This window comes from Seriola dumerili, unplaced genomic scaffold, assembly GCF_002260705.1.
Source record: "Seriola dumerili isolate Sdu_G_001 unplaced genomic scaffold, Sdu_1.0 BDQW01000017.1, whole genome shotgun sequence".
NCBI classification, from domain to species: Eukaryota; Metazoa; Chordata; class Actinopteri; order Carangiformes; family Carangidae; genus Seriola; species Seriola dumerili.
In genome coordinates, this window is record NW_019174272.1 from 6,505,268 (window position 1) to 6,529,397 (window position 24,130).

Here is a 24,130-nt window from a genome sequence, read left to right on the forward strand (position 1 = left end):
CCTCCAGTTGGAGCAAGTAGAAGATAGGATGAGAGTAATATCACTGAAGAGCCAGAGCTGCGATACAGAGAGCTGGAAGCGCTTGTTTTGACACACATCCAGCCTTCCCGTGACAACATCTCCACACCTTCCTCTATGTGCCGACAGTGCTGCTTTGTGGGAGCTGCTTTCTCACCATCATTATCCTCCTTTAAGTTTGGTCAGGTGTTGAAAAGAGGATCTCTCTGAATTTGGTGGCAAATCACCGAACAGTCTGAGCCCATCAGATCTTAGCTGATCATTCGATCATTCCTGGCACCGCTCCGCATCCTCTGCTTGATCTCCACTACTTTTTGCAACTTTTCCGAGCACAACAAAGTAATGAGTGAGATTGAGCTGGGAATGATTGTTCTTCAACACTTCAGATGGGAAGATCTGTCAGGCGACACACTGACAGTCACAGTGTCTCTTTCTCTCACGAGTCGTGTGCAGTGGGAAGTCTTGGTTAACCAGCGTGCAATGAAAGCTGATACAATACTCCTGCAGAGCTGCAGCAATGTGTGGTGTGTCACAGGTAGAAGACAGAGCAATCCAAAGCGTATTGATATGCATGCCAATTCTGACACTGATGACTCTCTAGACTTCACCTGTTAAAGAAAAAGCCTGCTATACGATGGAGAAAAAAAAAAAAAGATACTTGGCCTTGACATTTTTATCGCTGTACAGTTTGATTTAAAAAGTGTCCGTGTGTACAATAGCCTATTATTCTAAGAGAAATGTCAAAAACCTTGATTCTGAGTGAAGCGAAAGAAATTGCAATATTAGGACAAGGCTAATTTATGCTAGCAGTCACTGTAGAGGTCAGATATCAGCCTCAGCAATGACAGTTTTATCAGGAGAACAAATGGCAGCGTTGGCCGGAGAAGGAAGGAGGGGATACTTTACTGGACACATTAAAAGGCTGACCGGATGGTGCAGGTTTTTCACATTATAAAGTCAGGGAGTGGCTGATACGGTCTGTCTTGACAGATAACAAGCCAAAGTGGTTGAATCAGGCTGCAGCTATGAATCAAAACAGAACACTGTCGCTGGTTGAAACGCTTCAGACAAACTTGATAAAGAAACCATTAAACACACAAGGTTCCCATGCATTTGCATGGCAGACAGGCTCAACAGGGCCCTACACTTGGCTCAGGTTGTGTGCAACAACCTGGGCCAAAAGAAATAACTATTTTAGGTTCAGTGGCTATCCTTGATTTAACTTAACTAATTCCTAAGATTCTTTTTACAGGCTTCCTGCAGGCAAGTTGATTTCAGACATTTTATCACCACACAGACTCAAATTTAATTTACCGAATCACAACTCACTACCAACAAAAGCATTGAACATAAAAAACGGAAGGGACAATATGACCTAGAATTATTTTATCACTTTTCCCAACAGAATATAACAATGAATCCTTCATTATATAATTAGTTAATTAGAGCGGCCTGGGCATGGATTAGTGGCAGAAAATGGGTGGATGGATTAACCAATTAAGAATGATTAAGTTGCTAATCAATTCATCGATTGAGAGAAAATCAACTATTTTGATATTCAATTAATCAGTTAATGAAATTGAAATTTCAGGTTTGGACTGTTAAACAGCCAGAACAAGCAATGAGAAGATGTCACATTAGGCTGTGGGAAGTTTTCAAGGACCAATTTCTATTACTTTTTGACATTTCATTACACTAATTGATTAATGAAGAAAATTGGCAGATTACTCAATGATGACAATAATCATTAGTTATAGCCATAATTCTTTGAAGTTCAGTTAAAATAAATATCTACCCATTCAAAGACAACAAGCCTCTACAGCTGTAGCTGCGTAGCAGTAGTGACAGGACTTGCTGCAGGTCTGATGGTGCTGACTGAAGCTCCAACCCACAAAAAATGATGGAACAGCCTCCTATTTGCACAATCCACTGTTGCAACAATCCCATTTTTAGTTTGTAAGTGTGTAACATCTGCTGACAGCAACAATCGCATACAAAAACATATCATAAACTAGCGCTTCTCCTTACAGCGGGCAAGAGAAAGTATTTTGACCTTGGTAAATTCAATTTCAAACTCTTAAATACCTTCTCAGGCCTATTTTTGAGGAAACTGAATTCAAAGCTTTTTAAAACTTTTTCAAGACCTGCAGATATCCTGTTTATAGCTGACAAAACAATACAAAAACAATTCAAAAACAACACCTTAGCCTTGATGCAATAAGTGTGTGCATCCCATAATGATGCAACACCCTGCAGTTAGTGTGTACCGTGGCTCTGCGCTGCTGAAAAAAAAATAAAACAACCTGATTTGCAGTTTTACGTTTTGTACACAACTCTAACAAAGCTCTCACTGCCTGAGGCAACGTAACATTTGAAAGGGATCACTGAAGCTTTCAAAATTATAAGGTCATAAAAATTTACACATTATTGACTGTATTTAAAACATCTTTCCACTGACTGTAAAGAGCCACTTAAATTTAAGAGTGCTATTCTCCAAAGGCCATAAAGTTGTTATAGATAGCCTGAAGGAGGCATGGAGGAGAGAATTTCTCTTGCTGAATATGAATAAAGTATAGTGGGGTGATACTGCAGAGACAGTTACACCTGTAGTAACTGTACACTGTACTTACTTAAGCAATCAGGGGCTTTGAGGGACTGTTATAAAATTGTACTGTGTCAAAAACCATCTAATCTGTGACTGTGAAATAACTACAGAAAATATTTATAGCTGTATGTATGGCTGTCTAAAGTGCATGTAACTACACAGAAAAGGATGCCAGATAAAACAGTCAAAGAACTGCCACTGTCAAATTGCCCACAGTCCCGTCCTTATGTGTCAGTTGCATTATGGATGGAAAATACTCTAAAAGGAAGAACATGTGCAGTTCTTTTGACTGTTTATTCTGGCATCCTTTCTGTTTTGTAGTTACATTGCACCTTTAGGACAAGCCATTTACATTACAGACTATAAATATTTCTGTAGTTATTCACTCACAGATTAGGATTGGTTTTGACACAGTTAATTTATAAACAGTTCCTCAAGCCCCCTGATTGCTTAAGTAGTAACAGTTGCTACCAGTGTGACTACAGTGTAAACGTCTCTGCAGTATCACCCCACTTATTACTTTATTTCAATTCAATGCAAGAGGAAAATTCTTCCCTCCATGCCTCCTTCAGGCTATTCCTATAACAACTTTATGGCCTTTGCGAGAATAGCACTCTTAGAATTTAAGTGCCTCTTTACAGTCAGTTGGAAAAGATGTTTTAAATACAGTTCATAATGTGTAAATTTTAATGGACCCTTATAATTTGGAAAGCTTCAGTGATCCCTTTCAAGATGTTACGTTGGCCTAGGCAGTTGAGGAGCTTGTATAGATTGTATGTTACAAACGTTAACACTGCAAATTCAGTTTGTTTTATTTTTTTCAGGCAGCGCAAGAAGCCACGGGTACACACAACTGCAGGGTGTTGCAGTCATTTATGGGATGCACACACTTATTGCATCAAGGCTAAGGTGTTGATTGAATTGTTTTTGTATTGTTTTGTCAGCTATTAAACAGGCATATCTGCAAGCGTCTTGAAAAGTTTAAAAAAGCTTTTGATTCAGTTTCCTCCAAAATAAGGCCTGGAGAGGTATTTAAGAGTTTTGAAATTGAATTTACCAAGGCTCATAAAATACTTTTTTCTCTTGGCCCGCTGTAAGGAGAAGCGCTCTAGTTATGATATGTTTTTGGTATTGCGGATTTGTTGGCTGTCAGAGATGTTACACACTTACAAAACTAAAAATGGGTTTGTTGCAAAAACAGTGATTGTGCAAATAGGGAGGCTGTTCCATCATTTTTTGTGGGTTGGAGCTTCAGTCAGCACTCATCAGACCTGCAGCAAGGTCCTGTCACTACTGCTTACAGCAGCTGACAGCTGTAGAGGCTTGTTTGTCTTTTGAATGGGATAGATATTTATTTGAACTGAACTTCAAAAAAGGAAAATTGTATAGGCTATAACTAATCGATTATTGTCATCATTGAGTAAATCTGCTCAATTTTCTGCATTAATCAATTAGTGTAATGAAATGTCAAAAAGTAATAGAAATTTGGTTCCTTGTAAAAACTTTCCCACAGCCTAATGTGAATCTTCTCATTGCGTGTTCTGGCTGTTTAACCAGTTCCCAAACCTGGAAATTTCATTTCATTAACTGATTAATTGAATATCAAAAAATATGTTTGAGTTTTCTCTCAAATCGATGAATTTATTTAAGCAAACTTAATTCCATTCTTAATTGGTTAATCCATCCAAACCCATTTTTCTGCCACTAATCCATGCCCAGGGCCGCTCTAATTAAATCTAATGTATATAATGAAGGATTCAGGTGTTATATCTGATGGGGAAAAAGTGATAAAATAATTCTAGGTCATATTGTCCCTTCCGTTTTTTTATGTTCAATTGCTTTTGTTGGTAGTGAGTTGTTGATTCGCGGTAATAAATTTTGGCAAGTTCCTGTGTGCGTGATAAAAGTCTGAAAATTCAAACTTGCCTGCAGGAAAGCTGTTAACAAAAAGAATCTTAGGGAATAGTTAAGTTTAAATCGAAGGATGACACTGAAGCCTAAAATAGTATTTCTTATTGCCCAGGTGTTGCACTACACTGAGCAAGTTAGGCCTGTTGAGCAGCCTCGTCTCCATGCAGAATGCCATGGAACCTTGTGTGTTTAAGTGTATTCTTTATATCAAGTTTGTCTAAAGCGTTTCAACCAGCCGACAGTGTTTCTTTTGAGTTCATAGCTGCAGGCCGGATGTGCAAACCACTTTGCTGTATCTGGTCAAAACAGACCGTATCAGCCACTCCCTGACTTTATAAATGTGAAAAAACCTTGCACCATTCCGGTCAGCCTTTTAATGTCCAGCTAAAGTATCCCCCTCCTTCCTTCTCCGGCCAAACCGCCATTTGTTCTCCTGAATAAAACTGTCATTGCGAGGCTTGATATCTGACCTCTACAGTGACTGCTAGCATAAACTAGCCTTGTCACAATATTGCAAATTGTCTTTCGCTTTCACTGCAGAATCAAGGTTTTGACATTCTCTTTAGAATAATAGGCTATTGTACACACGGACACTTTTGAAATCAAACTGCTACAGCGATAAAATGTCAAGGCAAAGTATCTTTTTTTTTTCTCTCCATCGTATAGCAGGCTTTTCTTTAACAGGTGAAGTCTAGAGAGTCAAATCAGTTGTCAAGGAATGGCATTGCATATCACAATACGCTTTGTGATTGCTCTGGTCTTCACCTGTGACCACACCACACATTGCTCGAGCTCTGCAGGAGTAGTGTATCAGCTTTCATTGCACGCTGGTTAACCAAGACTGCCCAGCTGCACACGACTCCGTGAGAGAAAGATGACACTGTGACTGGTCAGGTGTGTCCAGCCTGACAGATCTCTCCATCTGAGTGTTGAAAGAAAACATTCATTCCCAGCTCAATCTCACTCATTACTTTGTCTGTGCTCGGAAGAAGTTGGCAACGAGTACTCGTAGATGCATGCAGGAGGTCGGAACTATATAGGTGCCGCAATACACCGAAGATCAGCTAAGAGTCTATGGCTCAGACTGTTCGTGATTTGCCACCAAACTTCAGAGAGATCCTCTTTTACAAACCACCTGACAGCCAAACTTAAAGGAGGATAATGATGGGTGAGAAAGCAGCTCCCACAAAGCAGCACTGTCGGCACATAGAGGAAGGTGTGGAGATGTTGTCACGGGGAAGGCTGGATGTGTGTCAAAACAAGCGCTTCCAGCTCTCTGTATCGCAGCTCTGGCTCTTCAGTGATATTACTCTCATCCTCATCTTACCTCTCCACTGACTACCACTTGTCTGTCCCCACTGTCTCTCCCACTTTCTCTTCTCCTTCTCCTTTTTTTTTGGGCAGACAACTCTTTTCCTTATTCCATGTGGAACAACATAAAGAACACCATACAAAAAAAAAAAAAAAAAATCTGCTGAACTGTAATTCATGTTGTCAAGTAATCCTTAGTGTCATGGTTCGCTTTACAGCACTAATATGATTTTAACTCTGGCAGATTTCAAGGGAACATAAGACTCTTGATCTGCGTTGTAATTACGTAAATCTTTCAGGCCGTGTTCCCAGTTTTACTATAATTTGATGAGGAACTACACTGTAATTGAATATTCAAATTAGGAATATGTGTCAATATGGCTCTCCTTGCCTGAAATGAGGATTAATTGTTGTCAAAACTCCAGTGGCCGACATAATATGAGCCCCAACACTGCTGTTGATTAACAAATGCACTTGCAATGTTTTTGTTTTAAGAATTAGTTGTCTAATTGATTTGCCATATGTTACCCTCTCCAATGCACCTAAAATTGTATTTAGAAATCACCAGTTTGGATTGAGACAGTTTGTGTTCGAGACAGATGGGAAAAACGACCCTGGAGGTTGCCAGTAGAAAAGCATTTCTTGAGCACATTTTCCCAGGTTTCACACTGAGTGTTTAGAATTTTAAAGTACCACTTTCACTCTTTAGATACATAAATAGATAAACAGCCAGACCTAATAATTTCTTTTTCTCTCTGTTCTCTTTGTTTCTTCTCAGTACTAATTTAACAACACAAACGCAGATGCCTTAAAAGACATTTAAACCATTTCCTTCCACGTTATCAGACCGTGGGATGTATCCGTGCTTTGAAAGATGTGTACCTTTCTTCCTCAGCAGTGGAATCAACCTTTGCAAGGTAAAAGAAGTCTGCGTTGAATATGGCAATCGTTCCCGCAAGATTGATGCCAACCTTTTAAAAATTCACCATTGGCCTGGATTTAACATGGCCAAATGCTGATGTAAATGAGGAGGGGAAAAGTCGACCCTTTCATTGCAAATAAATCTGAGTTGCAGGCTTCAGCTCATAAATACCACAGCCTGTCAGAAGTCTTGTTTTATTGCTCTTGATGGAAATTATTGCATTTATTTATCTCATCCAAAGAGATAAGGCTTTGGAAGCCGCAACTCACATGCAGCACCCCGAGAATATATGATCTGTCTTAAATTTTAAAAATTTGGATTTTACACCCCATGCAAGCGAAGATTGATTATGTTATCCATAAACAGACCAAATACAGAACATGATACACACTTCATTATTTGCAACTTCACACCTGCTCACTTCCAAAATCTGTCCCGACTTTGTTATAATTCAGCGCTGTTTCCCTGCCTCCTCTGTCCCACTTGTCTGCCTTGTTCTTTCTCTTTAACAACCAACTCTTACTGTATGCCTGTGTGTCCTCCAATCAAAGCAATTCACTTTTTTAATGACATCGCCAACTGCTTTGCATTATCATTATAAAATCATTTGTTTTATAATGCCATCCCAGACCGTTCCCTTCAGAGCATGTCATGTTATGCAGCTCTCACTTGAAGCTGTGAATTTTTTTTTTTTTTTTTTTTCCTGCTTGCTGTGGATTTATCGATCCGTAGGGGTGAGTCACAGGGTGTAATTCATGATAGCTTGATTGATGAGGATTTCAATCTTATATGGTTTGTTAACTTCAACTGCCCACAAAGTGCATTCTGTGCTGTTTTCTGTAATACAAGGCCATGAAACGGTGAAAAAAAAAAATAAAAAACAGACTTCCCTTGAATAATGGAATCTCTCAGTTCCTCCAGAATTAACAAGATCCTGCTCCAAACCCCCCGTTAAAGGTCTGCTTGAGCCCCTGGGCAGCTGAGGCACGGTTTAACTTTTACCATATTTCTCCTCTTCACATTCAGCCTGGTATTTCACTGCTCTGTTTTGCCTGTAGACAGATCACAAAGCCTCCCCATGCTTTAATGCAAAATAAATTCTCCTGTGTCATATTTTAATGTGTGAGGCATGTGTCGTGGATCACAAGTGTTCTCGTCAAATACAAAGTCTACATGCATTTTGGGGCATTTTTAACATGATTGTCGATAAAATAGTATCGATCGGTTGACTGAACATGTTACTTGTTTCCTGCCTGCAGGAGGACCACGAACAGGCCAGAGTATGAGCATCAGAGCAGTGGGACCTACACCATGTCAGGTAAAAGGTCTCACACTTTAAATGTATGCACGTCAGCACCACTTATGACGGTCACTATAGACAGTCAGAGGAATTTAATAGTTTACCCAAGCTGCATTAGATCTTCCTTTAAAGTGAAGCTGTGATTTTGGAGAAAAATGTAGTACTTATGCTTCCTATGTTTCACTGCATGTCTGTACAAACAGTTTTGTCTCTACCTGAACATAAAAGAAGCTTCTCCGGTACTTGATCTACAAACGCTCTGTGTCTAGATCTCCTCACTGATGGACACTGTACAGAGCTTTGCTTATCTGAGCGAACGTGACTTCCCAGAAGAGCTCTGCATTACACTCAAGAGAACATTTAACAGCTGTCAAAGATGATCCATCACATGCCATACTTACATATGTACCGTGCATGCACTGGACGAATTCCCTTCTCTTTGTCAAGGAGAAACTCGACTACAGTACAATGCCCCATGACTAAAACAGCAGAAAGGCTAATTCGTTTGGAAGCAGAGCTTAGCTATGACAGCCTCAGAGCCACAGAGTCAGAGCCGGCTGAGACGCTCCAGCCTTAAAGAGCGTGTGATCCACACGAGGTGAATGAGGCAGGCAGGTTTTTATCCAGCTGGAGAGAGACACCATGTGGTGAGGATTCCTCCTGCTGCTCCAGCACAGGCACACCCAGGCTATGGCCATATTACACCCAGCCTCTTTAATACGAGTCTAGTGTTAAAATGTACAAATTGATATATAACAGCTTTGATTACATAAACTAAATTTAAACTGTAAAGTCTCTGAATCCAAATTGAACACTGTCCATTGTATAAAAAAAAGAAGAAAAAAAGAAAGAAAAGGAAACAAGAAAAATGCATAATTGACTAAAAAATGATTAACACATCATTGTGTTGGTCTGACAGTCATATTATAAGTTAGTCAAGACAAGTGTGCAAAGTGTGGCCCTGAAGGAGCCGACATTAACACACAGCTGAATGGTTTGTGGCATTTGGTGTGCGACTCCTCCACTGGGACGGGCTTTGAGTGACACTGAAGAACATGCACATACTGTACAGCGCGCTGCCAGCAGTCATCATTTATCCCCAGAAAGCTGTCCTTTGCAGGTGCACAGACTCCCTCTTTCTTCTACCTTAATGTGTCCCTCCATGAGATGGTGAGATTGTAAAGAGAAGAGGATAATGTAGTTAGCCTGAGATGTTTCTCGCTTTATTGCTTGAGACTGTGTACTCGTCAGCCTTACAGCATCACACTGTGAATGTGAGAGAACGCAACTTCCCTTCATTAACAATGTGATAGCCTGCAGACCAAGTGTGAGGTCGTAGCCGACAGCCTATATTTGTGTTAATTGTTAGCGTGGTGGTAGCTCTGGTGTGTGTGTGTGTGTGTGTGTGTGTGTGTGTGTGTGTGTGTGTGTGTGTGTGTGTGGGGGTGCCTGGGTGTGCGTGTGTGCGTGTGTGCGTGTGTGCGTGTGTGCGTGTGTGTGTGTGTGGGCTGACAGCTGGCCAGGTTCGAGTTGGTCTAAAACCATGTGCGCTCTGTCAGGGTTGTACAGGCGCCTTCTTTAGGATTGATGAATTGCCTGCTTTCTTGATTAAACCCTCCGTCACTTCCCAACAAAACAAAAACCCCAACACAAAAAAAAAAGCGAGTTGAGGGGAGGAGAGGTAACATGTCTGGGAAATCTGTCATCTGCAGTCACATCATGTACAGATGTGATGTGCAGGCGCTTTGACATTTATTACCAGAATATTAAAAACTAATTCACATTTATTTTGCAGCCCTCTTTGACTTGACAGTTCAAGCTCATTTGAAAAGTTATCAAGTTTTCATAGCAGCTCCAACCTTTTGCTTTTCTTTACCAGCGTTTCTTTGATCCATGCAAAGTCCCTTTGCCAATTAGGTGTATTATTCACACATTGACAGGAAAGCAGGGTATTTTAAAGGTAATTAAAGTTGGATTCATGAAATGTGTCTAAAAAGCATATGTTTGATAAAAAATAAATGTAACAGTGCTGGGGAAAAAAAAGTCTAAAACCTATGTGACGCTGAGTCTGTTGCATTGCCGTCTCTCTTCATTACCTACAGAGCAATATATAGTATTCAGCAGACATCCACCTGATAAAAAGGTAAACGTAATAAAAAGTAATACATTTACATATCTATCGCATTAATCAAAAATAAATCCTGACATTGGCCCTGATCTAACGTAATATGGAGAGCAATTATTTCCCTATCCATTAGAGGAACTTCAATTAACAGACACCAGACAGTTCATCCTTCAGAGGAGGAGGAGGAGGAAAAAAATAGGAGGCTCAAAATTAACTTGGGTTTGCAAAATATCTTGGCAGGATGACAGTGATTTTTGATTTTCAGGAAACAATATTAGAATTCTTATTAAACTATGTGCATCTGCTTTTAATTTGCTGCAAATAATTGGAAAATGCAATGGAGCTTTCCAATTAAAGCTCCACTTTATGCTGTTTAATAATACCCTCATAATATTATAGCTTATGAAATGACAGGTGAGTTGGTGTATGAATAAAACATAAAGCCCTGTAATAAGAGACAGAAAAAAAAAAAAAAAAAAAAAACGAGACAGTTGTTGGGGGGCTTTTAAATGCTCGACATAATTTGCATATATTAATCTCCTCTTTTCAGCCTTATCAAGTATTCCACTGTATTTGAAGTTAAAATAGTCATGACAGGCAGGGGTACGCTTCGTTTTTCCAAGGATTTATTACTTGTATAATTCTGGATCTTTAATAAGCCAATATGACTGATCCTCTGAGTTCTGTGGAATTTGGTTAATTGTTCCAGATGGTGCTCACTGATTATGCAAAATTACTTTCTTTCTCCTCTTTTTCCCCCAACTACACCATTTCTTGATTGACTAACATGGAGAAAAAAGATTATTTTTGGCGCAGCACTTTCATTAAGAGGGTTCTCATCAGGTTTCAAACAAAAGTTCCATCTTATCTCCCTGTGTAGTTCTGGGCGAGGCTGTACAGAGGGAGGAGATCAGCCGGCTCTTATCTCAAACCGTGATGGATCTCAACTGCTTCTGCACCGCTGGGGTTATATTTTAGAATAACACAATTCTTTAGGCTGAGGGATTAAAAAACACGACCTCTGGATAGTGACACAAAAGTTATTATTAGTGTACGCTGTTCTCTTCTTTCTCTTTTCTCCTCTCTTTCTCTCCCAGAGATTGATGAAATTACTAAGCAGCAGGGTTGGTCCTACACTCGCAGCTCGGGCTCCATCCACAACTCACTAACATTCTGTTTTGCATCAGCTAAACTGAGCTGAATGAATCATTTATGGAAGTGTTATGGGGGAGGTATGGGCAGATTTACTGCCGAGCTTTTACTTTGGATGGAATGGGATTTCTATGAAACCGATCTTGATGTCTGAAGTAATGCCAAAGCTTACATCAAGACATGAAAGGAACGCTCTTAAAACCCACGTTTTGCTTCTTAATTCCCCTGGTCAGCAAAAGGCGAAACAGAGAGCGAGAGAGAGGTTCAGCAGAAGAATAGTATTTACACCTAATGCATACACATATACACACACACACACACACACACACACACACACACACACACACACACACACACACACACACACACACATACTGTACATTCATGTCCTAAAACTGTTTACTACCCCCAGCAACTAATGATATAAAGGTGTGCTGAAATCTTATAATTTCTTGTAAATTACAGCGTGTTCAAATTTACTTGAATTCAGTTTTAGTTTTTTGTGCATTTTCCATATTGACATAGCAGCATAGTGTCATTGTTTTGGGATGAATACTGCAAAAGTAAATTAAAAATTCACACCAGCATGCTGTGAAGAAAATTCTATGTTAAAGGCAACTGTGAAAAAAATACAAAAAACCAGTAAGCAGTTCTGAGAAAGAGAGGAGAATTATTGTCAGTGTCATGAAGTGAAATACAGTCAGAAATTGCTTAAAAAAAACCAAAAAAACATGGAATAATTTTGCTAAAGTCTGGACAGTGCGTGTATGTACTTCTCTGGATCTGCAAAAAAAAAATTTGTTTGTTAGTGGAGATTATGGAAGAAGTATTTCTTACATTTACTACAGTTTTTATTCTTGTGATTCTGGAAATTATTAGTGTGTCTTTTAAAATCCTCTTAGCTGCTGATCTCAATGAAAAACACTGATACATGTCAAAGCAAATCCGTTCGGTGGCGACCAAAGTCAGCTGTGTGAAAATGAAGTCTTTTATTTTGTATAGTCTGTGTTTATCTCCCCAGTCAAAAAGCTCTTTTCCTCTCTAACAGGTAAAACGCCATCTCAAGAAAATCCTGTTGGAGTTCATCCTGTCAAAAATTCTATTTGACTTTACAGGTTTGGTAGCAAAACATGATCGATCCCAGTGTGGTGGTGCCATTAAGTATTTGGGAATTAATCCTGTATAAATCCTAATGGAATTTTTGACTGGAGCCTGGAGGCCCTCGGGCATTTTTTTTTTTGGACCTTTATTACAGTCAAATAAGAGACTTTACAAGGCTTTGCATTTGCAGGCCAGACTGGACTCTGGAGTCTCATCCCTCATTGCTTTCTATCCATCCCTGAGATAGAAGCAGTGCTCCATTAGTTTCAGTGTCCAGACGTGGACAGCCTCAATGGATGGGCCTGTCACGGCTCCCTCATTTGCCCCATGTACAGCAGGGTTTGTTATCACACATCTAATTAGAACTTGATAAAAAATATTTCACAAAAATCCAGTCATTAAATATAGTTTAAGGAGATTTATGGTCAAATATGCCTTAAAGATCTTTTAATGGCTCTGCTGACTTGTTAAGTTTGTAATTAATGATCTTCTAATACATACTGTGGTGTGATTTAGAAAGCACAATGAGATTCTGGGAATGAAGTCGTTCTGGAAAAGGGCATCTGGGGCTCCCAGAAGCTATATTAAATAGTTCTTCTCAGACTGGTTTGCTTAGAGCCATAAAGTCTGCTGTGAAAAAGTTCAAACCCATCAGCGTCTTTACATAGATGTGGCCATTTTTATGTTAGGGTGCAGGGAGCAGTGCGTGATTATGAAGTTGTTGCTTTGTCATTTCATAATAGTCAATTAGCGTGTACAGAAAAGTCCTCCACTTCTCTGCAGCGGGTACAACTACATTGTTTAACAGTTTTATTTAAGCAATGGAAAATATCTCCTTTCAAAGTACACTTATCCACACAGTAGAACTAATAAGCAAATGCACATGTATGAAACTGTAAGTGCATTATACTAATAACAGTTGCCTGTTTCATCAGGAGAGTAATGGTGTCCTTATTAGCATAATTAATGACAAATGGCAGTGCAGCATTGGTGGATTGGTTCTAGGGGATGATAAATTGGTGGATGCCCAGGTTAGTGGCTGCCAAGGAGGCCTCTTTGGCTGTCATCCCTCCTGCTTCCGCTCTGGCACAGTTCATTACTCACCGTGTGAGATGCCACTTTACATTGCCTGGTACTGTGAGCATGGAGAACTTAATAATGCCACCCACAACCACACAGGGCCTGCTGCTTTACCCACAGTCCAGAGGGCAAGTAGCTCAGCGAGGGCTAGGGGTTGTGGGGAGCAGGGCAACATGGGAATCATCTCCTGCAGCTGCACTGATCAAAACAGATCACGCGTCAGTCCCTACTTCAGGGGAACCGGGGCCATATGACCCAGTCTCCTGTGCTGGTGAGTGTTTCTTGTTAGGATTTCTGGGGCTCGCCACATCCCTTGCATCATTACGGGTTAGTTTGCCCACAGAACCGCTAATTAAGAGGGGATTTGTGTAATTGTGCCTTCTGCTGTGTCCCATCCGGCACATGCAATTTACTGTCAGCCCTCTGCCAGCTTTTACACTTGTCCAGAGAGGCGTACCCCATTTATACACACATTCTGCTGCACATTTACCAGCAGCCACAGCTGGGGATCAATGCCAGTGCCATGGCAATGTCTTAAAAGACACTGTGCTGCTGATTAAAGTCTGATTGTCCATTTAATTTCATGAGAGCGCTCAATAGCCAGCCAGCAGAAAAGGGCTCCTCCAGTATTTCTCCATTACTGCGTGCTCTGAAAAAAACAACTATAAAACAGGATTTATAAGTTTAGTATATCGAGTGACCAAACAATTTTGGTACTTAACATTAAACAGCCTACTCTTCATATAGACTCAATATCATCTAACTTACATGAATGCGTTTTGGAGACGTTATCACACATGTACACACCTCCTCAGAGTATTTGGTGTTATGCAGAGGTGTTTGTGGCCAACTCACTGTAGGTGTTGCTGGCTCTGCCCACTTTCTGGAAGACTGATGGACCAGCGCCCGACTGGGACTGCCGCCTGGCTCCCTACCCACAACCAGATTTCAAGGACTGCTTGTCACAGATGGAAAAGTAAGTGGGTCATTCTACATAAGCTTGCCATTTTGCATCTCCGGTAACAAAAAAAAAAAAAATGTAAGTTCAATATCAGTGTATGTGTAAATATGCCACTTTTTTGTTTGTTTTGCCAAGTTTTTTATTTTTGCTTTACTTGACTATAAAGGCCATTATGAGATGCTATTGCTTGGCTATATTTCAGAGTACAATGTTTGGTGCATCTTATACATTCCACAAGTATTCTTACAACAAAATGAGCATATCCTAAGGTAATACAACACATTTTCTAGATAAAATGGTAAAAGTATCATTTGTTTTGTGAAATAATTTTCATTGAGGGCAAAACAGCAAGCTCGTGTAAAATGATTCAGCTTCTTTTCACTCTGTTCTTCTCTCTTTTGCCTCCACAGTTTTTGAGTGTTTAGCCCAGCCTGTAGTATGTAAAAATAATCGCATGCATGCACTGCATGTCTCGTATACTACTCTTACCATTAAAAATCATTTAAATTTGTTTACATTTTTAACATTCGGCTGAAGTATAATTAATATTTTAGTATAAAATAGTTGAGTCGCTGTCAGGAGAATTGCAGCAGAAGCTTGCGCACACTACAGCGAGACAGGGAAAACAAGTTGCAAACAGCCGGCAGAAAAAAATAAAAATAGATTATCAGAAACACTCAACATCATTGCAGTCCATGATCTATTTTAGTGTAAATGTTATTCGCATTTTAGAATGTTAATTGACTCCCCAGTAAACATTTAAATAATTCAAAAGTTACACTTCCACTTTTGCAAGTGAGATTTTTAATATATTGAAAAGTTTTTTTTTTTTTTCACTCATCTGTCTAGAGGGTTTGAAAAAGCGGGAAAAAGATAAAAGAAAAAGAATGGGTTTCATAGAGCCATAGTCATTAAAAGAATCTGAAAATAGCAACTCGCTATCATCTGTTCTCATAGCACGGGTCAGGAGCTCTGACACCTCCAAAATTCCTCCTGTCAGGGTAGGGGGCCATTTGTATTCTCTCTCATTAGGCAATTTGACTAATGACCTGCCGTGGCTGCAGAGCTACTGAGGGACCCAGAGCCTCGCGCCCTCTCTCTTGCAGCAGCCTGAACACACACCCTCTATTGGAATGGCACAGATGGCATGCCCGGACGACAAAATAAACTACAATATGTCTCCGAGATGCTGTCAGGCCTGGGCACTATTTCTCATGTCAGAGTGGGGCTAAGGGCTGTGAGTGGGCATAGGGGGGTCCTCCTCCAGCTCTCTGTTCATCTACTCACCATTATCTGCAGAGGTGACAGAGAGCGGGGTCTGCAACTAGAATAGCATCTCCATGGTCTGCATAAAGAATCCACCTCAAATTGAGAGTCACACCGACAGGAAAGGTATTGCAATGTCTAGCCTGGGTACACATAGAGAAAAGTCAACATCCAGTTGTTTGGAATATGAAATCTAGAAGCTTCCAGATAAAGCTCTACCCAATTTTTGAGCAGCTTTACTTATTATTTCTGATTATTTTATGGCACTAAACAATAGAAACCAGCTCAATCATGAGTTAAAAAATTGTAATAGATGCTCGCTCGCACTCGCAGATTATTGCCCTAGCTGTGACTTTCTCACTTAATTCAGGTGCGAGACAGATTCACCCAAGTAATCATACTAGACAGAGATCAATGCAATTCTGCTGAATTAGTGAAGTGTAAAATAAAAGTTCATCAACATTCCTAAAGTGTTACTCTTGAGTTGTGGTTCAGGTAATATGGGGTATGCTCGATCACCCACGCATATTTTTCCATCAGTCAGTGTCGGAGCACAACTTGCTGTGGTTTATGTGTGTGTGTGTGTGTGTGTATGTACGGCTGTGTGCATGGCCATGTCTGTTAGAGCCCTGGAAATGCAATGTATGGCGCTGCTGAAGTCCTGGGTGACAGTGCATCCAACAATGGAAGAGTGAGGGATTAGTGCTCAGCCCAGCGTACGAGGGAGCCCTTCCCGCCCTGAAACAGCCATTCATCTGTGCCCAGGGGCTGGAGATGACAATGCAGCCATTGCTCATCGCACCTGACGGAGCCATTAATAAGGCAATGATCCACACGGGGCCTGTGCTGACTCCGTTCTTTACACTACAATCACTCAAGCCACAGGGTCCTCCTTACTTAACGCCACCTCTGCACTCACCGCCGGCATCATCATCACTATCATCACCACCACCAACACCACCATCATCATCATCATCATCATCATAGACGTAGTCATTGTACCAAAATTCCTGCCAGATGTTTTCATATTGACTGCTCTCATACACTCCCAATGCCAAATAACTACCCAATTCCCCACACTGCAGTACACTCATGAGTTAATGGACTGTAGCCCGGCCATTTGAGAGGCTGGAACATGCTTCATAGTGGGATTTCTGGTCAGAAGATTGGATTTACATTATTTTTGCCCTTTGCACCTTCAGATTTCTCCACGGTACAGCATTCATTCCTTACCACCAAGTCATCTCCCGCGCCTCTCCATTTGTCTGGATGTAAGATAGCTTCTCTAGTATAGATGGTGGAGGAATACAAAGTGAGATCTGGTTTTAAATGCAATCCTTGAGCAATAAAGAAACTCTCTGGCCTTCAACTCTGTGCATTCATCTGTCCATGCCACGCAGATCCATCAGCAGCTACAATCTCAGCTTCCTGTAGCTGGCTGATTAAAATGTATTCTTCCTGCCTACCTCTTGTGGTGTTGGTGCTCCCAGCGACACAGTAGAGCATGTTTATTCACTTGCTTTTATGAGTTTAAACAGGCCATCGTGCTTAGCCGATCACCCTGGCTTCCTCCTCCTCGCTGCTCCAAACAGCCACACACCCAAAGCTGCTACAGTGAGGTTGCACTTGCTTTTGGGTGAGTGGAAAAGGAGCTGGGGCTAAACCTTTTCACTCATTGCACTTTTTTTTTTAGCAGTGTCAGTCTTAAGGCCCGTCCATCACTTGGTTCGTAGGTCCACCACTTTGACCCAGACTGAAATATCTCCACAGCTACTGGATGGATTGCCATAAAATTTGGTAGAGACATTCAGATGATGAATCCTAATGACTTTGGTGATCACGTGACCTTTCCTCAAGCGCCACCATGAAGTAGACATTTGTGCTCTTGGGTGAAATATCTCAACTATTGGGATGGATTCCTGTTGAATTTGGTAAACACACTTAACGTCTCCTTCATGAACTGAACTGTAATAACTTTAGTGGTCCTTTGATTCCCATTTGCCCTAGCTGTAATGTTTTCAGCGCTGATTAGCAAATGCTAACATGCTAAACTAACATGGTGAACATGGTAAACAAACCTGCTTAACATCAACCTTTTAGCATTGTTATTATGAGGATGTTAGCATGCTTATGTTAGCATTTAGCTCAAAGCACGGTGGACCACTGCGAACTCTTGTTATTACTATGTTTTTTACTGTAGGAGATGACTGGAAGCCAAGAAACTAAATAAGCTTTCCTGTAGACATGAGGGTGAGGGTCGTGCTTTGATTACAAAGATCACATTGTACTACACTTGTGTGGAAAGTGCCAAACCATGGATGTGTGTAATATCCAAGAGAGGAGAGGAAGTGTCAAAGTGAGGGATATTTTAGAATTTCATACTTTTAAATATTGCTGTGAACAGGAAAGACCAAAAGGAGTGTCAGCTCCAAAGCGATGACTCATGAACAGCTTCGGCTTACATTTATGAGTTCCTTTTCCTGTGCCAGCGGCCTGATGGACTGTGGGTAAAAGAACACCAGTTGGAAGCTTGGCCTCTTGATATTTGGGGCTCCTGTCGAAGCCAACGGCAGCAGAAGTTTTGTGCTTCCAGATTTGGGAGTTTTATAATGAAGCTGAGCAGCTGCAGTGTTCCCTTCAGTCTGGAAACGAGAGGCTTTGTGTCCCTTGTCACCCTGTGTTAATTTGGGCCCTAATGTATTTTATAAACAAAGGGCTGCTCTCTAGCCTGACAGTCATGACACCTTGATTCCAGTGCAGGATGCAAGCAGTACGGGGTTACACCATTAATAATCAACTGGCAGCCATCACACCATTTTAACCACGATCATTATGATAAAGGGCATACACTTAATTACAGGCCTGCTTAATTATAGCTCTGTTGAAGCTCGTTTGTTTGGTCAAATGCTAATTATACCACCACGCTCTTGGCAAGTCCTCATTTCAATCCACTTTTTGCCGGCTGAACAGTGTGGCTTATTTTCATGCAAATTTGATATCTGGTGAATGTTTTGTCTCTCTTCTTTCCACTTTTCTGTGCCTAGTGTGAGTGTGTCTTTGTTTCGGAGGTGAACATCTCTCAGACAAGACGGAATCGGGAATAATCAAGAGTAATTAAACTGGAAGAGGGTTGGAAAAGGGCTGGGTTGGAGGAGTGGAGGTGCTCAAATACAGTGGAGAATAAAAAAGCCTTTCATCTTCTCTCCATAGACGGAAGGAGGGGAGGTGTAGGGGGGGGGGGGGATTGGGGATGCTGATAGCTTTTCTGCTTTATAATCCCACGTTTACTCTTGTGGAAATACTCAGAATCAAGAATAGGTAGTTGGGTAGTAATACTTTTTTTTTTGTTTAAAAAGTCGAACTAAAACTTTGTTTTTTTCTTATGTTTTTTGCAGCTCTGGATGATGTGCCCTTTGTGATCTCTCAGAAGTTTTTTGACAAACCCAAAGAGGTAAAAATTCTCTGAGTAACTAGTGACAAAATGTGAAATTACTTATTTATTATGTGTAATATGAGAGTGGTAATGATAGTTACTTGTACTGCAATCACTCCTTTCCTTTCCTTTTCTTACCATTCTTTTACTTTCCATTCTTTTCATTTTCTTTGCATTTGTTTTCCTTTTTCTTTCCTTTTCCTTTCCTTTCCTTTTCCTTTTGCTTTCCTCTCCTCCAGACTGAGTGATGAATGCGTGCAGTCAGGCAGAGCTGGCTCAATGTAGTCCATTTGGCTGGCTGGCGGCGGTTGTCACTATAGCCCCGTTTGTATTGACACAGAGAGGGAGAGGATTAAAGATTTTAAGCATGCTTACTTAGCCATGAGCCTAACCGCCATGTTTCTTGTGTGTGTTTTTTTTTTTTTTTCTCCTTCTTCTTCTCCCTCCTCCTCTCCCTGCTTTTGATTTCAGATGCAGCAAGTCAATTTAATGGGCATTACGATCAAATCCCTGGCAGAGATCGAGGAGGAAGTGAGTAGAGGCTGCAACGCTCGGCTGCCGCTGACGCTGCTGGCCCAGAATGCAAAGCAAACGGTCTTGGGGTTGTAATTAAGTGTCTGAGACAGCGAGGCCCTGTTGGCTCCACTAAGCCCCAATTGAATAAAAGCATGGCCAGGCTAGGCAGCCATTCTCTCTTAAAAGCTTCGTCTCCTGTTCCAAAACACTTGACTTTTATCCCCCAATTCTTCCCTCAAACAGCTCAATCTAGCATCTCACACAGTGCTGGAGATGTTGAGGAGTTTTTTTTTCTGGTCAGATTTTGCATGTTTATAACTTTTTTTTTTTTTTTTTTTTAAGTTTTCAATCAGCTTCATCTTCAGTAATGAAAAATGTAGAGACCATGAAACACTGTAGCCTGCGGGCATTAGTCGGAGGAAAATCATCTATGTGCAGCTCCTTCTTTAGAGCCCATGTGTTTGTGAGAGCAAGAAGGAAAAAAAAAAAAAAAGAGAGTCGGTGTGGGTGCTGTATTTGTGTGTGGGCGCATGTGTGTGTGTGTGTGTGCGCTTTAAAGAGAGTGACAACCCCCCTTCTCTCTCATTAGCACGGTATCTTGGTATCAGAACTGCCAGGAAGTGACAGACCACTGTAAAAGAACAGGTGCTGTTGGGTTTGAGATGTGTTACAGAGCAAACACTCCCTCATCAAACTGGGTGTCTGTTCTGCACTCTGCCTCTGTCTTCTGTCACATACTATCCAAATCACACAGTCGCCATCTTGTCATATGGTCATCTGAATGAAGCTCATTGTCAGCGCAGGTATTAATGGTGTGTATGTGTCTGTGTATGTGTGTCCAGGGTGGAGACAGGCTGGCTGCTCATTCTATATGCTCTTGTCTTTTTTCCTCCTCTCCTCTCCTCTCCCTCTCCCTCTCCCTCTCCCTCTCCTCCTTCCTTTCTTCTGAGAGAGTGTGATTAGCAGGAGGACACATGGTGAGCTGAGCTGGAGAAGGGAAGGGAAGGGCATGAGAAATCATTAATTACAGCCGCGCTGGAGCTGATGAAGTAAATGTGAGATAGTGTAACACACAGGATTTAGTGAAGTGGACGACAGCACAAGATTAATGGTGGGGCCAGGCTGATGAGGATGAAGTCACAGCTTAGCTTGATAATTAGTTTCCAAGTGGAAACATCCCTCACCATTGTGTTATTTTTACTTCTCTCCTCTTATTATTATCCCATGATGATATCTGCAGAACAAGGACTGGAAATACAGTTGGTAATATTCTCGCAAACACGTCTGTAGCACTTAATGTTTTCTTTTCTTTGTCTAGTTGTGCTTGTTTTTCTCTGTCAGCGTTACACTATAAATTTAACGTCCATTATGTTTTCTGTCTCAAAGCTTCTGTTGAAGTGGCTCATAAACCAAACAAGTCACAATATTGAGGTTCAGAAAAAGGCTGTTTTTAGTATGAAACTGTATCCCAGTTTTCTAAATGCTGGTGGGTGAATTTCTCCCTCTGTTGTCCAGAAGAGGTCACTGTCCATGCATTCGCTGTTGGGGTTTTCAGACCCCCCCCCCTTTAGAAACTAGTGGCATTTTGGCACAGAGTCTAATTGCTTCGTTTCTAAACCCATTCAAATATATAGATTCATGAGAGAGATGTACTCTCTAGAATTATACATATGCACATGTAATTGAGGAAAACTGTTGTAATCACAGCCACAGTTGTAGATAAGACCATTTCCTAACAGGCATCACTTAAGCCATGTCTCGGATGATGTTGGTTCCAGCAATTAGGCATTCTTTTCATTTCCCAAATGACTCGCAAAACTTGCGGATATTATAATTGCTTTTAGCCACGCATATCTAATTTGTGTCTTTTTAAGTGTTAATTAGTAAGCGATTTAAAGTGACATCTTTATGTAGTTTGCTCTGTTGAAAAATGTTGTTGGCGGCTGGCTAATGATTTGCAGAGGGAGTATGCTAGGGTGGAAAGAAGACTGTATGCACACATGACAAGATTTTCATTAGCACCTATGTATGATTGTTTTTCAGTGTTTGTTGGGAGTTGTGTGTGTGTGTGTGTGTGTGTGTGTGTGTGTGTGTGTGTGTGTGTGTGCGTGTGTGCGCGTGTGCGCGCGCGCACCTGCGCCTGCGTATGCTTGTGCAGGGGTGTGTGCATGTGTTTCCCTGTGAATGTATGGAGGGACAGTGGTGTACAGGGGTATGTGAGAGGTGTGAGAGGGAGAGCTCCAAATAGAGGTGGAATTAATGAAGACAACATGTCACATATTTTTGGCAGTGGAGCAGGGACAGGAAATGAAGCTCGGCTCGTCTGGGTGACTGCCGCCCATGTTCCAGTGTGTCACTGTCCTGTCAGCCTGTGTGTAAAACTGGCAGACATTGATACATGCTCTCCCTGATAACACCCCATTCCCCCATCCATCATCTCCACACACACACACACACGCACACACACATATACACGTACACACAGGATTATTTATTTACTGTGCCAGATGTTGAGTCTGAATTTTAGTGTGGTGGAGGGGGGCTAGATTTCTTCACAACTAACAGGCTTGTGATATGTGACAGGTTTTGGGTAACTTGCAGCTTCCCCTCAAGTAGATGAAAATCGGGGAAGGTGGTATTTTGATCGAGAGAACCCGGTTTCAGCCATCGTGGCTCCGTGGCTTCTGCTGGAGATTTGGAAACTTATTTCAGTGATCATACAGCATCACCTAGTGCTGTGTTGCAGTAATACAACAGTGTAACTTTGTGAAGTGAGCAGTACTTCATGTCACAAAACTTAATCGTTCAACCAGTGGAGCTTCACCCTCCAACAACATGAATGTGTTACTCTTTCTTTTAGAAAGTTTGACCATCAACTAATCAAAAGTGAGTGTTTTTAGTGTAGAATATTTAGTTACCTCAATCACCTTCCTTTGGAACTTTGTCTTTCTTTTGATCATTTCCTAATGATCTGTATTGAAAGAATATGAAGAAATGGATTAAGTTATCGCACTGCTGGGAACTGCTAATGTTTTTGAGGACGCTTGATCCAACTTTTTCTCTTCCAATAGAGATTCTACTACATCTAAGTCACAGTATCTGCTTATACCAAACACCAAATACCACTCCAATGCTCCCATTCCCCCACATTTAACATCTGTATGCCTCACTGTGTGAAACTCAAGAATTTTTATGTTAGCTAACTTGAGGCTAGAGGTTGCTGTGAACCTAAAAACTGACTGACTGATAGCAGAAGCTCTGAATTTTATAATAACATTAGCAGAGAAACAGTTATTCATATGGATCTGTCATGTTCTCTATTGGGGCCCAAAGCGATACCTTTGACCTTAAATGGTGTAACCTCCATGTCTTATATTTGGGTTTGTGCCATAATAGGACAGAACAGGCTTGTGGCACCAAAGCAGCAAATGTCTGGGGATGAGAGGTAGCAGAAGTTGATATTTTCAAAAGAAGGGAGTTAAAATAATGATTCATGCAGTCTGTTTTTTTGCACATTTTTCTGTCTTTGAATGCCACATAAGCCAAGAATGTTTGAAGCCCTGTTGCTTTTTATAGTCATATCCTCAACCTCCCAGAGGGGGGCAGTGTTTCTTCATACTTTTCAGTCTTCAGCCTGGATGACCACTTAAACACTGTGCTGTAGGGCTACTTTTATGCTTGTGGCTTCCAAAAGGGTGAATAATATTAAACCATTATGTTTTAAATCTATGGTTCAACTGCTATCAGTCTGTTACACTATGTAGATAATGGTGCTAATTGTGTGATTCTGAATTTTACTGCAGCATTTCTTATAAATGTATGCTTTTGGGAGCTTTCGGGAGCTTTGGGATTAATCATTACATAAATGCAGTTTGGTGCAGTTTGCTGTTTTTGTTCTGCTTTCACAATTTACTTTGAATCATCAGTGTGTACTTCCTCTTCTTCTTCTTCTTGTTCCCACAGTTTCACTACAACTTCAGCACAGAGCGAAGCATTGCTGTGTAACTTTACTCCCAGCCCTCTCAAGCTGACAGAGCCACATGGACTGGAAAAGTACCAATGGACAAAAGGGATCATTTATAAACAATGTACTATTGAAGAAGATACGGGATATATCGTAAAAAACGTATACATTGTGATTTTAGACAGAAAATTATTTTTTATTTTAATGGATTCTATGTAAATTGTTCAGTTCTTGAAATATTTTTGATAATATTCAACTTTGAACATTAAATTTTAGAAAATTTTCAACTTATTTATCTAGAGAGTGGCTTTTCTAAATTTGTGTGTTGTGTCTTATCTAACTCAGATAGTCTTAAAAGAAGTGTTCACAATAGTTTCATGCTCAAATTAAACAGATTGAATGATAAAAGTATGATAGCTGTGACTCACATTTTGCTCATCAGAATAGCAGGGCCGTGCTGGCAGT

General features: G+C 40.8%; 1 protein-coding gene across 3 annotated transcripts in view; it reads left to right on the forward strand.

Moving 5' to 3' along the window:
* The window catches only part of LOC111230928 (multivesicular body subunit 12B-like), a 38,549-nt gene extending 14,670 nt beyond the window's left edge, over positions 1-23,879 (forward strand). Inside the window, exons 7-10 of one of the 3 annotated variants that reach the window (XR_002665464.1) lie at positions 8,027-8,085; positions 19,148-19,203; positions 19,425-19,509; positions 19,657-19,702. Coding sequence is in view for 2 of the 3 variants with exons in the window: in XM_022757828.1 (XP_022613549.1) it covers positions 8,027-8,085; positions 19,148-19,203; positions 19,657-19,716; positions 23,665-23,706 (217 nt within the window). In the remaining variant the exon portion in view is untranslated. Of the gene's footprint in view, positions 1-8,026; positions 8,086-19,147; positions 19,204-19,424; positions 19,510-19,656; positions 19,717-23,664 lie in introns of those variants that run through there. The other 2 variants (XM_022757828.1, XM_022757835.1) reach the window with 2 other exon arrangements.
* Positions 23,880-24,130: the final 251 nt, after the last annotated feature.